The 14,742-nt window shown below is 38.5% G+C and overlaps 1 protein-coding gene across 4 annotated transcripts in view; it reads right to left on the reverse strand.

The window, feature by feature from the left end:
* The window catches only part of EXOC2 (exocyst complex component 2), a 188,979-nt gene that overhangs the window by 7,314 nt on the left and 166,923 nt on the right, over window positions 1–14,742 (reverse strand). For all 4 annotated transcript variants that reach the window (XM_037893243.2, XM_043540186.1, XM_037893242.1 and 1 more), the window contains 2 exons: window positions 8,221–8,276; window positions 3,577–3,699 (listed from right to left, as the gene is read on the reverse strand). In XM_037893243.2, coding sequence (XP_037749171.1) covers window positions 3,577–3,699; window positions 8,221–8,276 — 179 coding nt within the window. The remainder of the gene's footprint in view (window positions 1–3,576; window positions 3,700–8,220; window positions 8,277–14,742) is intronic.

The raw sequence follows: 14,742 nt of genomic DNA on the forward strand, positions 1-14,742 counted from the left end.
TTTAAGCAGCCTTAATAACTTCAATAACTTGTTTCCTGTATTTCTGGTTACCACTCTGCCATGTCAGTTAGGAAGTGCTGCAGGAACGATTACAAATTTGTGAAATTGAAGTCAAATTGTTTATCCAATCACTATGAAGTTGTCTCCAAACAAAGAGCCGTCTCCCAGTAACAGTACCAAAGCATGAATTCTGGTGCTCCTTTTCTGCTCTGAGATAGCATTTCTGTGCTTTTATATCTGTAGCTATTGCTTTCTACAGGGCAAGACTAGCTCCTTACAGCACATCTTGGCCAGAGAGGAAGAAAACACAAGAGAACAAACATCGGTTAATACACATTTTAGTCTGGGTTTTGCTGCTGAATTTATTTTCTTCTTCAGATGAGGAAGTAAGATGGTTCTGCTCCACTTCTCTCATCTGTCACTTTGCTGCATATACAGGCTTGGGGATTTTACCTCAGCAATGTACCTGTGTGTCAATTTCCAGCTAAGCAGGCTATGATGGAAAATGAAGTTTGGGTACATTTCCGAGGTAAAAGTGAATCAAGAAGGGTATAAGAGATCTTCTTTGCTCTCATTGAAATAATTTCCACCATGGATTTTATGTGAAGATGGTAACACCATTAATTTGATCAATACTTAAAAAAATATGCCATTTACACATTTCTTTCTAGAAATGGATTAGAGCCACAAACTTCACCATAATTCACAATCGGCTTTTGTTCAGCCCATTACAGAGATTCTGATGGATCCAGCCATGAAATGCAGAGACTGATCCAAACGTAACCAAAGTTAATATAACCACATCAACTCTCTAATTAAGCTTTTTAAACTCTAACATACATATTTATTTTCAACTGTAATGAAGGTTTTTGTTTGGGAATATCTTATACATATATCATACATACAGTTTTTATTTTTCCCTGCTAGATAGGCAGCCAGCATAGGTTTGTGCTTTAAGGGTGCAGGACTTCCTGGCAAGCATTAGGATTTAGCTGACCACCAATTTTATGGTAAAGAGAAATGTTTCCCTTGTAGGAAAATGGCAAGCATAGATCGGCCTTCTCAACTTTCCTGAACATCTTGTAGGTTCTTTCAGGATGAATGGGTTAGGATTTTTGAGAGCTGGGTACCTTAGGGGCTTTTAGACCCTGGTTCTGCCACCAATAAAATTTTGAGTTACTGGGTTTTAGTGTAAAACTAAGTTGTGTAGTTTTGTTTCAGTTTTAAGAGGCAAAAGCCCACTGTGGTAGTGACACATTATCAGGATCCATAGTTTATGCCTAACATCAAGCACAAGGCTGGGAAGTGAGTGAAGCCTGGATATGTAGGAGGTGTCTGGATCAGGGGACTGGCTGTTAAATATAGATTGAGGCGTCTCTTGTCAAAGCTCAGTTCTTTCCACAGGGTATGGGTATTTTTGAGCAGTTTGGTCTGGTCCATATCCTACTGGTTTTGGTACAATCAATCTATCAATAGTGAGGGTTGATTATGGCCAGAATGATAAAAAAGGGACCACAACTGACAAATTTTTCTCCTGGGAGAGACAATTCTTTCAGTTATGGGTTCAGGTAGTGAGTTCAATAAAAGGTGGGCTACTTATTCAACTCAAAAGTTAATTGTGTAGAGCCTTTATTTACCAACTTTACCCGGCTCTGACAAGAAGTCCTTCCGACATGAATTCTCCCTCAGATGCTACTCTACTAACAGTAATTGGAAAGTATTACAAGTACATTTAAAATCCAAACTGAACATAAGGTTTATAATATGGTGCGATTTAATATTTAGGTTTCCCCCCACCAGATGCCAAGTTTGCTGGAGAGAATATGAAATGGCAGCTGGTAGTTCCTGCAAGTCCTAGAGAGGCTGTACGTCAGAGAGAGTACCCATTGAGTCAAAGGGAGCTTTCTTTTTTCTTTAGACTTCTCTAGAACTAGCTCAAACGAATGGATCAATCAGGAGTGAGTAGGGCAGTGTTAAAATATCTGTTTTATCCATGGGTTGGTAAAGTGCCACCACTTCCATGGTCTGAGTTCAAAGCAGGCACTGCCACAATCTGAAAGACCCTGCCACAGAGTATAGTTCATTTGTATAAAAAAATCATAAGCTTGGTTTAAAAACAAAAACCAAATATTTGAATATAGTCCTGAGACTCTGCATTTAATAACATTATACAACTATTGTGAGTAAACTCCTCATCCCTCCAAAATCCTTTTTGGAAAATATGCACAATTAATGGTAGGTAAACTACCAGAATGCTCATGTATGCCAATATGGAACACAAAGCTCCTTTGTATCAGACCACTGTGGATTACATCGTATCACATTTCATCTCAAATGCTTTCCTTCTCTCCTTGTCACATTTGTGAAATACCATGTGTATTTAATATATTTACATGTAATTACATTTTAAATATACACTAGTTAATTCTACCCTTGTAACTTCACTAGGCTATGGAGTCTTCTGCTCCAATTAAGTTTAATTGCTAACTAGAAAGCATAAATAGTCTATGGACTCTCCTCTTTAAATGTTAAGTTGATAATACTCTACATTGTATCTTCATTACAAAGAGTGTAATATATTTTTAAAAATAACCCCATTTTTGTTTAGATTTTCAGTTGCTTTAGAATTCTAAAACAAAGCTGAAAAAACAGTAAGATGGGTGTTGGCTGCAGATTTCCATTTCTTTTATCTGCATTATTAAGAATGGATTTTAAAAGCTAAACATTCTTTTTAAATACAAGACATGGAAGAATTGAAGTAAAACCTGAATATGACGGTATTTTAAGATGTAAAATTAATTGACTGGACTACAAACAATTCACAGGCCATATACAGCCTATAGGTATTCCTCAGTCAAAAGATTCAAAAGCACTGACTTAAGAGTTTTGTCTGAATAAGGACTATTGGATGTGATTCTATGAAGAATGTGATTAAACCATGTATTCTATAAATAAATGAAGCACCAGTGTTATAGTTATTTACAAAACCCTAAGAATTTACCCTTCCTTGAACCCCTTTGGGAATCTTAATGTCACAAGAAAAGCACTCAAAATAAATGGTTAGAAACAATGGGCCAGCACATATTCCCGCCCACCTCTGTTTATTAAAATACTCTGGTCACCGTTCATTTGCTCATTGTTGTTGGTAGTGGTTCATCTAATCTGAAATGGGAAAGGCAAGACCATTTGATAAATGGATCTTTAAGACCTTCTTTAATGGTAATTTTTGCAAGTGTTTCTGTAGTGATGTCATTTTGCAGCTTCAGTGAAACAGCTATGCCTTCCTCTGGAGTTGTACAATACAGGAAATGTTTTTATTCTCTCTCCAGACTTTGGAATAATATACCACTATGACACATCACTACACTGGCCTTTCCACACTAATACCAATAGATTTAAAAACAAGCTATAAAATACAATTAAAAACATTATTAAAACCAAAATCTTTGCAAACAAAAATAAGAACACATTCAAAATATTTAATTGGCTGCTGTAAAATAATGGGTAAAAATATAACTTCTACAACAGCTGTTTGTTGCATTTGAGTACAAAGAGAAACTCAGAGTCTTTATCTACCTGTAAAGCTCCATTTTTACTGAACGATGACACACACTGCATCAGTCGACTTAGCTCTTCAGCAACAGATTCCACAATCTTTGACAGTACTCGAGGCACTAATTCCTTAGAGATGGTGAAGACCTGCAGGTTTTAAATCAGAGTTATGAATCGGGTATCTGTATGAATATTTATATTGCACCTTAGTATGGACATCCAAAGAGTTAACCTTGATTGCATGTTTTGCTGCTTTTCCCAGAAGCACCTTATCTTCTTCCCACTGCTCAGCCAGTTTGTTCCACCTGTTATGGCTTGTCATAAACCTAGACTGAAAACTCTCTTGGACTGTCTTTTTTATTACTTGCTTATATAACACTGAGACCAATAGTGCCTGGATTCCCAATTAGGGTCCATAGTTGCTGCCATACTAATAATACAAGATCCACCTCCTAAGAAGCTTACAAAATAACAGAGTAATAAAACAAATAGATAGTCAGGTGCTGAAATGAGATCAAACAGTGTCAGAGACCAGAAGCTTGGCAAAAAAGTAGGTTTTAAGGAGAGATTTAAAGACAATAAGAGACTGTTAATGCACTGGAAGAGGGATAATGTCTCATATAATTAGGAGAGAGAATTGGGCAGAACACGGGGCAAGAGATGGATAAGAGGAAATGAGATTGGCCCTGTAGGTAGAGCAGAGTTCTGTTAAGCCTTGACAATGAAAATGAGGAGCAGTGTGGATTACATGTGGAAAAGAGAGGGGAAAGAAAAAGGGATGGTGATTTGAGGAGGAAGTGAGGTGATCAGAGTCATGGGAAATGATGATGATTTTGGCTAGAAATTTAATTATTCATTTATTCAGATTTCTTAAAAAAACAAGCAATCAACAACAAATGATTCGGTCTCACTTTTGCTACAGGACTTTTGCTTTACGTGAAAGTTAGGAGTGTGTCCGATTTCACAGTGAAAAACTGCTTTATAGAAATGCATAATCAGTTGAAAATACTTTGAGAAACACCAGTATGTGGATGAGTAAAACCCAAATATGAATTTAGAAACCATACCTGATTTTTCATGATATATGTGAGAGTGATGTGTCATGGATCTCACAGACTAGACAAACAGTAATATAACAGATTTGCACCACAGCCAAGGCATACTGAGCACACACATGCTGGCTATCAGTCACTCACCCTGTTAGTTCAAATAATCATCTTGCTTTTAACTGCTTTGACCCACAAAAGCCAACAATTTTGGTCACATACAGAGAAAAATGGTAAAAGCAAAATGGGAAAAAGCCATTTCATGCAGGTGTTGCTGAGCAATACAACACAAGCATACCAAGTAAACGGTCAAAACCTTCTAAGAAGAAGAACGTATTTGTACCCACAATGGCTGTTCTCAACGTTACTTTTTAGAACTCAGGAAAAAAATTCTCAGCTATAGTAAATCATCGCATTTTTGCAAAAACTATACTTATTTTGGTTTCAGTTCAAATTTGACTTTTAGTTAAAGTAACCATTTTTTTCACCTCAGAACCTGTCTATTGCACAGCTGATGGTTAACTATTGTTGTTTAAACTATGGAAATCAGCAGTGTTGCTAGCAAAATCTAAGACTGAGCCAGATTGGCAAAATTTCAGCAGAAAACAGTGTTACTCTTGTGGAAATTGTAAAATTTCACACCAGTGATCAAATTCACATAGTTCTGCAAGTACTTGCAAAAATGTCATTTCACACACAGAAATTCATGAGGCAAAACTGAACATGGGAGAAACAACTCGCGTCCAATTCAGTAGGGTGTTTACGCATGTGCCCTAATTTTAAGCACGAGTAGTCCAATTGACATCAATGAGACAACAAACTCTTTAAAGTTAGTCATATGCTTAAATCCCTGTCTGAATCAGGACTTTAATCATCATACCTACTTAAAAGGACACAGCCAAGTTAAAAATCATTTAAAAAATTTCATTACTTGTGTTTATGAAAAACAATTTAGATTATTTTGACTGAATTTAAAAGAAAAATCTAACTTATTTTGTTTGTTCCTTTCATGTAATTTACTCATCCTGGAAAATGAAAATAGACTAATCATTTTCACTGTGGCTTATAGCTATGTTAACTCCTTCATTCTCAGGTACTGGCACAATGCTGCAGTATTTGTGCTACAGACACTGGAGGTAAATACCTGCATCAAAGCAAAAATCTGTTTTAATTGGAATTCCAAAAGCCATGAAAATATTTCAATTAGCATTAGTGTCTCTAATTAGAGAAAATATTAAAAGGAGCCTAGAATACTCAAAAGCCAATTTAAACAAGTAAAGAGGGTCCAAAGACAGAACAGTGTTATTTGTGCTATGTGAAAGAATGGTTTTGGTAATACTAATGAGAAAATACTTTTGTGATAGTGAGGGATGGGATTATTTCGAACAGGTGCTTTAACTTAAGTACTGTAGAAAATTCCTGCAATAGTCAATTTACACTTAGGTATGCATCTGCAAGTATGCAGCTCTGCAAATAATTATTTCAATTTTCATCAGAAATTTCACACTTACTTTTTTAACATACACTCCTCCTCTCTGTTGCACGCCATGGCCCACTTTGGGAGTCCAGACAGTACATATCCGCGGTTCCCAAACTGGGGATCATGCCCTCAGCAGATGGGGTCATGGGCCAACAGGTCAGATTCGGCTTGTGATCTGATGCTGTCTGCCCCCAAACATGTCCAGACTTGCTCCATAAGCGATACACCAGGAGACCGCTATTTTGATCTACAAAATGGTGACCTCCACAAAGTGTGACCTCACACCTACGGTGTGTGTGAGGTCACTCTGTGCAGAGATCACCATTTTGTAAAATAGCGGCTTCCTGGCACAGTATTTGTGCAGCAGGTCCAGACACGTTGGCTGTGCGGAGGTGGTTGTATGGATGCCATTTAACCATTTGCACCATCTGGCTGTGCCAGCATCCAGGGGAGGGAGACTTGAATCCAGAAGATACTTATCTGTGGGCAGTAGTTTTACCAGAAGAGCATCCTCTCTGCTTGAGCCAGTAGGAGTCCGTGCTAGTTTTTTCTGAGCTGGGAATCTGCAGTGGCTTGTAAACGCCTTAAGGCAGGGCCCATATCTTCTTTTATGCCACCCTAAGTATCCTGTTAGTACTCAATAAAGAATCATTGTAAATTGCTGTCTCTGTGCTGTAAGTTACTGGCTGACAGTGAAATTATTTGGCCTCCCACACACGTGATGACTGAGTATCTCAGCCAGATGGAGTAATGGTTTGCATCCTTTTTCCCTGACTTGGAACATTATAAAGTATGATTGGGTGTGAAACCTGTTTGCAAGCCTCATGCCATGGATTTGCCAGCAGCTGAAATTGAACAACTCATCAACATTTCCTGCGATTGATTCTTGGGAGGAACATATGCCCAATTTTCTCTCCCAGAGTTCTGGTTCACCGTCAAGAACGAACATCCTGCTTTCTCAACACATGCATTGAAACTGATGGTGCCATTCATGAGTACATATTTGTGTGAAGTTGGTTTCAGCACATTTGTGTCCATCAAGTCTCAGTACTGATCTGCCACTGATGTCACCATTAGATTAGATGTGCAATTTCTACTATGCGGCTGGATTTAGAGAAGCCATGTTGCCACATACAAGTCCATGTGCTCACATAAGAGAGCACTAACTAGAACTCCTTGGATTCCTTGGTTGTTACGTTGCTTTGTTGTTGTCTGGGTCACAGGAAACAGTAAGTCTCAAAATGGGGTCATGCAGGCAAATATGAACTATGTATCCATTCCAGATTTTCTATTTGTGCTTGATGAATTTCCATGCAACATGATGTACGTTTTCCCCCTCTAACAGCACAAGTTCAACACTTTCCCCACACTCCCATCTCTTGAAGCACAAACTAACTCAGTTCATAGAAAGAGCACTGTATTTTTTTAAAACATGCACGGAAAGAGAAGAATTGAGTATTATACTTTGACTTTCCTCTTCTTCAGATTGTTGAAAGAAAATAAAAAGCACACATCCAGGATTTGTCTTCACAGGGAGTTATTCCAAAACTGCTACCCGTGATTAACTCCACATAAGGACACTTATTCCAGAACAAGAGTACCTTATTTTGAATTAGTTTAACCTATACTAATTTGGAAGAAGACACTCTTATTTACTCTTAGTGTGCTTTGACCTACCCTGTTTTGAAACAGGAGCAGATTAAAATGCACTAGGGAGCTTTTAAGGCATGACAGCAGGATCCACATAGACAGTTAGGATAGCAGCAGGATAGCACAAAGTAGATTTACTTCCCAGCTTGCTGCGTACTCACTGTTCACATAGGTAAACCAGTTTAATCCATGCTAATTTGGAATAAGAGTGTCTACACCTAGAATTAATCAGGAATAGTTAATCCAGTTTAAATTCACACGCTACTTTATTCTGGATTCTCTTTCTGGGTAAACAAGCCCTAAAATGCGATATGTGGTGTTACCGATGGACGTTTATAAAATTTTCAACCACCCCCACCTCTTTAATAAAATTTGTATTTAAACACAAAAATTAAGGTGGCCTGATTTTCAGAGGTGCTCATTTCCAATGAAGTCAGCCAATTTATTTTGTTTGACGCTTGTAATAATGTGAATAATCTAAAGTTACCTCACCTCTGCGTGCACAGCGATGATATTCACTAATGCTTCTTTCAAATAGTTTCTGACACCTAAAACAGAACAAAAAAGGACAGTCAATCACTATCACTGTGTTATCTTGACAGAGCTAAGATAGTCTACTGTTCAATTCTATTGCTCAATGGTAGACTTTTTCTTTTCATTTCTTTAACTAACACATTTGCAATGATAGAGGCAGAAAGAGAAAGTTCCACAGCCACATCGCCACAATCTATTTCCTTTTTCAAAATCAAATGGAGAAAGGCACATTTCCTTACAGCAAAAGGTTAAAGAAGCCAGTAGGTTCCTGTTTCAGTATTCTTCTTCTTCTGTGTGAGAGCCTGTCTCTGATAACCTTTCAGTTTACCACAGATCCAATATTTAAAAAAAAAAGAAAATCCCCTTAATGTAAAGGTCCTGTTGATACACATACAATATGGTATATTACATGTATAACAGGCAAGTGATGTTTTAAGAAGCGAACGTAGACAACAGAATTATATAGCTTGCAAGCAGAAGATCTCATTCCTATTTCTTTTGCAGCTTCTTTGATTGTGAAATATTATCATAAATGGAAATAAGAATTCTTGTTTCTATGGAAGTGGTTTTAGAAGATATTACTCATGACAATTTATAGCAGATGTTATGCTTATATAGAAGAAGTTTCTTTGGGGAAAAAATTTCAAGCAAGCAGTTTATTGTCTAACAAAACTTTTACAGTAGCATATAAAATATTTGTTCAGTAAATCTAGAGAAACAGAACGAATCTGGCTCTTTGTGTACATTGCTTTGCAAGCAATGGCAACACAGGGACTATTTTTTTAAGGGTAGTTAATTTGCGACATAAAGGCAAGCAGAATCGTTGAAAGCACAAAAGCAGTAGAGAGAGAGAGAAGGGGTAGATGTACATGATTGGCCAGATTCTGATTTTGTTACACTAGCGTAAATCCAGAGTACACTGACCCCACACCGACCTCTTTGTACATACTCCAAATGTAACTGAGATCAGAATTTTGGAGAATATTAAGGCTCTACAGATTGTGAGTTACAATGGATATTAATATTGCAATTATAAAAGTTACATCAAAGATACACTTGTAATCAGTTCATCTCATTTACTCCATCTTTCTTAGATACGCCTCAGTCGTTATAGCACAGTTCTACTTTGAAAAGTGACTCTAAAAATGACATTGAGGGAATCAAAGTGCATTGTCTCTCAACTGTCATTTCAAGTGTACTCAGTTTATAAAATATATTTGTGTGTTTATTTTATTTGCAAATCCAGTTTGAGATTTAAAAATCAGGCTGCACTCTTTCCTTCCCATCAAACCTAGTTCAAACACACCCAGAGTCCCCCTGGCACTCACCTCTGTAATCCTTATCACTCACAGTTTATTATGAAATCTGTATTTTGTGTATGTATACAAATCTATACATTTTCTCCATTATTCACAGATGGACTGAGCTGGGAAGGCTGGGAGGAGGCAGATACAGGAAGGCTGGGAGATTAAGAGAAGAAGAGGTTCAAGAACAGAAACTGCATGCCACATGAAATGGCAGCAAGTAGAGGTGATTGAAAACCTATGTTGGAAGCAGCATGAAGCTGCTGAGGGAAGAAGCCCCTCGATTAGGGAAGGAGTTGGTACTGGGGGAAGGACCTATAAGTAGCCCTGTTTGGGGGCAGGAGTGGCCGCCAGGAAGATAACAACCTCACTTAGGACAAGAGCAGGTCTCCTACATCCCCATACTCTTTAAATCTCACTGCGGGGGAGCATGGTGATGGGAGAGAGAAGTTTCACAGTGCTGGGCAGATCCATACTCTTGGCTAGGCCCTAAGATCACTGGTTCTCCAGGGCAGAGAACGATGCTGAGCTGAGCTCACAGACACAGACTCCCAACATTGTATGAGGAGGAGAGAGGAGCAGAGCGAGCACATGGAGAACTCTAACTCTTTCCACCTCATTGCAAGGACACTTCCCAACTGCAGAGTCTTCTGAGAGTCCAGACTGGTCTTCTCATCCACTATGACTAGATATCCGTGATTTCTGCAGAGGCCAATGTAGCTGATCTCAGGGCTGCCCAAGCAACTGATGGTGTGGCTGGCCCAGGGGACTGTCTGAGTAGTGGTCCTGGGGGTGGCCAGAGCAGCTGCTGCTTGGCAGCCCCTGGCAGCTGGTGGTGCTGGCTCCAGGGCACCCCTCTGCCGCCCCCCCCCCAAGCAGTGGCTCCCTGCTCCCCCCCAAGCAACGGCCTCCTGGGGCTCACCCCAGAGCAGCAGCTCCCCAGTTAAGATTTAGTCAGGTGTATTTTTATGGTCAGTGACCTGTCCATGACTTTTACTAAAAATACTCCTGACTAAACTGTACCCTTAATTATGACCTTTGGTCACATCTGTATAACTCCACTCTCTTCAAATTATGCTTTGAATCACATGTGTGCAATACCATCGCTCTTAATGCATTTGCACCGGCATAAAGTAACCAATAACCTCTATAATCAAAACTTAGGAGACAATTATGTTAATTGGGCACTGGACAGAACAATCACTCTTTGTTGGTTCTGAAAGGTTAACAGGAATAAAAAGATGTAACAATCTATTTATGTCACTAAAGTCATACAGACGGAGCAGATCTGTTCAGGAAGAAGATTCCATTTTTACATAGTCACTATTTAGGATAGAAATACACTTCAATCTAATGATGTGCCTAGAAACAAAGGGCTTCTCATAAGCTCTATAAGGTAGAAGTGCCGCCAGGCTTTTATTCATACCTCCACACATTCTCTTCCCTGAAAAGTTTTTCATTTACACTAAACAAATAGCAAAAAACAAAACAAAAACTGTAGTGCATTAAAGTTTCCAAATTTCCAGAATTTTATCAAGCCCTCTCCACTTTTGCTCTTTGTTACAAGGTGGAGAGGTGAAAACACTGCAATACAAAAAGTTTTTATGATTTGTGAAACTGGCTGAAATAATATTTTCCTTGTAATTAGCAAACCAAAGTGGGGATATTACACATCACTACCTGTACCCTGTCAAAAGTTCACAGGCTGATGTGAGATTGTGCCATATTCCCTTCACCTCTTTCCCTCTTCATCTTCCTTTCCCTTCTCATCCCCAGCTTTCCTTTCTTAGGGCTCAAATCTGCTGTAGGCTGCATCCAGCAGAGGACAACACAATCACATACCACCAAGTATAGTCTGATGAAGTGAGCTGTAGCTCACGAAAGCTTATGCTCAAATAAATTGGTTAGTCTCAAGTACTCCTTTTCTTTTTGCGTTTACAGACTAACACGGCTGCTACTCTGAAATCTGATGAGTTAGCATACTACATCAGTTCTGCCTTAGGAAAACTAGCAAATAAAGAGGCAGACACATTTTTGCAATAGACATTGTTACTGATAATACCACCTACCAGTGATATGGAAAAACATGAAGAACGAATACCAGCCACATCAAAGATTGGGATTTAGGTCCCATCACACCATACAGACTTGGGTAAAAAATGTATTTCTTTTTCACAAAATATTTCTCAATTAAATTATACATTACATTATTCAGAGTAACAGGCTGCATTAAGCAAGGACAAAGTTAAGAAGAAAATATACAAGTTAGGTAGGCACACTGAGTTACGTGATCTCAGTACAAACTAGGGAAATGACATAGTGCTTGACAAATATTGTTAGCAACTGGTCCCCCTACACCAGTACTGAAAATTTTCAAAACTCTTATGGAAAAATGACAAACAGTTTTGCACCTCTTATACTAGTAAAGACCATTTTCAATAGCTGTTCAAGGAGACTTGTTGTGACAATCATTGTCATCAATGAGTCAATTTCCAACTGTACTCAGAGCACGAGCAGTTACTAATGTAAAAGGGGCGCTCCTTTTCTTCTATTTCAGGAAGGATTTTTATTTTTCCATGTGGATACACAAAACCAAATAAATCAGGACCTGCAGGCATAATGAACAGCTACAGTATATTTTGAACAAAAAATAATAATAATCAGATTACTAGTTTTTATATCCCTGCAGCTTTTAATGAGCACCTTCATGGAAGCAAAGCATTAGCTTTTTTGTAGTATAATTAAAAATATGAGCAACATCATCCAACTGTAAATTTGTTAGGAAATTCTGTTCAGAAAGTAAAATTTCTATGTATATTGTATTTTTGTATTTCTCCATAACTGCATTGTGGCCCACACAATTATAGTTTTGGGATACCATGCTGCCAGTTCTATTATATAGCACTAAAGCAAATGCACTGTATAACCATAGGTTGTAATTAGTAGGCCAATCAAGTGAAATGTAACAACATTCTTAAATTTAAAACAGTTCTTATTTAGAGTACTGAGACAATTTCCCATGGGAAGCAAGACTAAGGGGAAAAACAATAGAAGACAGTTGGCAGTTTTTCGAAGAGACATGGCACAAGAGCAAACTATCCCACTGTGAAGGAAAAATAGGAAGTATGGCAGGAGACCACCTGGCTTAACCAGGAAACCTTCAATGATCTAAAAATCAAAAAAGGAGTCCTTTAAAAAGTGGAAACTAGGTCAAATGACAAAGGATAAATATAAACAACACAAGTATGTAGAATTAGAAAGGCCAAGGCACAAAACAAGATCAAACTAGTTAAAGACATAAAGGGTAACAAGAAAACATTCTACAAATACATTAGAAGCAAGAGAAAGACCAAGGACAGGGTAGGCCCATTACTCAATCAGGGGGTAAAAATAATACCAGAAAATGTGGAAATGGCAGAGGTGCTTAATGACTTCTTTGTTTCAGTTTTCACCAAGAAGGTTGGTGGCGATTGGATGACTAACATAGTGAATACCAATGAAAATGAGTTAGGATCAGAAGAGGCTAAAACAGGGAAGGAACAAGTTAAAAATTATTTAGACAAATTAGATGTCTTCAAGTCACCAGGGCCTGATGAAATGCATTCTAGAATACTCAACGAGCTGACTGAAGAGATATCTGAGCCATTAGCGATTATCTTTGAAAAGTCATGGAAGATGGGAGAGATTCCAGAAGACTGGAAAAGGACAAATACAGTGCCAATCTATAAAAAGGGAAATAAGGACAACACAGGGAATTACAAACCAGTCAGCTTAACTTCTGTACCCAGAAAGAGAAGGGAGCAACTAATTAAGCAATCAATTTGCAAACATCTAGAAGATAATAAGGTGATAAGTAACAGTCAGCATAGATTTGTCAAGAACAAATCGTGTCAAACCAACCTGATAACAAGCCTTGTGGATAGTGGGGGAAGCTGTAGACGTGGTATATCTTGACTTTGGTAAAGCTTTTGAAACTGTCTCACATGACCTTCTCATAAACAATCTAGGGAAATGCAACCCAGATGGATCTACTATAAGGTGAGTGCAAAACTGGTTGGAATACCATTCCCAGAGAGTAATTATCAGTGGTCACAGTCATGCTGGACCCCACTCATTACATCCTTCCCACAGGGATCAGTTCTGGGTCCGGTTCTGTTCAATATCTTCATCAATGATTTAGATAATGGCAGTAGAGTGTACGTATAAAGTTTGCAGATGATACCAAACTGGGAGGGGTTGCAAGTGCTTTGGAGGATAGGATTAAAATTCAAAATGATCTGGACAAACTGGAGAAATGGTCTGAAGTAAAAAGGATGAAATTCAATACGGACAAATGCGAAGTACTCCACTTAGGAAGGCACAATCAATTGCACACATACAAAATGGGAAATGACTACCTAGGAAGGAATACTGCGGAAAGGGATCTGGGGGTCATGGTGGACCACAAGCTAAATGATGAGCCAACGGTGTAACACTGTTGCAAAAAAAGAGAACATCATTCTGGGATGTATTAGCAGGAGTGTTGTAAGCAAGACACGAGAAGTAATTCTTCCACTCTACTCTGTGCTGATTAGGCCTCAACTGAAGTATTGTGTCCAGCTCTGGGCGCCACATTTCAGGAAGGATGTGGACAAATTGGAAAAAGTCCAGAGAAGAGTGACAAAAATGATTAAAGGTCTGGAAAACATGACCTATGAGGGAAGATTGAAAAAATTGGTTTTGTTTAGTCTGGAAAAGAGAAGACTGAGAGGGGACATTATAACAGTTTTCAAGTACATAAAAGGTTGTTACAAGGAGGAGGGAGAAAAATTAACCTCTGAGGATAGGACAAGAAGCAATGGGCTTAAATTGCAGGAAGGGAGGTTTAGGTTGGACATTAGGAAAAACTTCCTAACTGTCAGGGTGGTTAAGCACTGGAATAAATTGCCTAGGGTCAGAGGTTGTGGAATCTCCATCACTGGAGATTTTTAAGAGCAGGTTAGACAAACACCTGTCAGGAATGGTCTAGATACTTAGTCCAGCCATGAGGCAGGGGACTGGACTAGATGATCTCTCAAGGTCCCTTCCAGTCCTATGATTCTATGATAACACAGTACTTTTTCTGAATGAAATGTGTTCAAGAATAACCAAAAAAACCCTTGAAATTCTCATGGAGAATTATCAGCCCCTATTGTAC

The sequence above is a fragment of the Chelonia mydas genome, chromosome 2, assembly GCF_015237465.2.
Source record: "Chelonia mydas isolate rCheMyd1 chromosome 2, rCheMyd1.pri.v2, whole genome shotgun sequence".
In the NCBI taxonomy this organism is placed as follows: Eukaryota; Metazoa; Chordata; order Testudines; family Cheloniidae; genus Chelonia; species Chelonia mydas.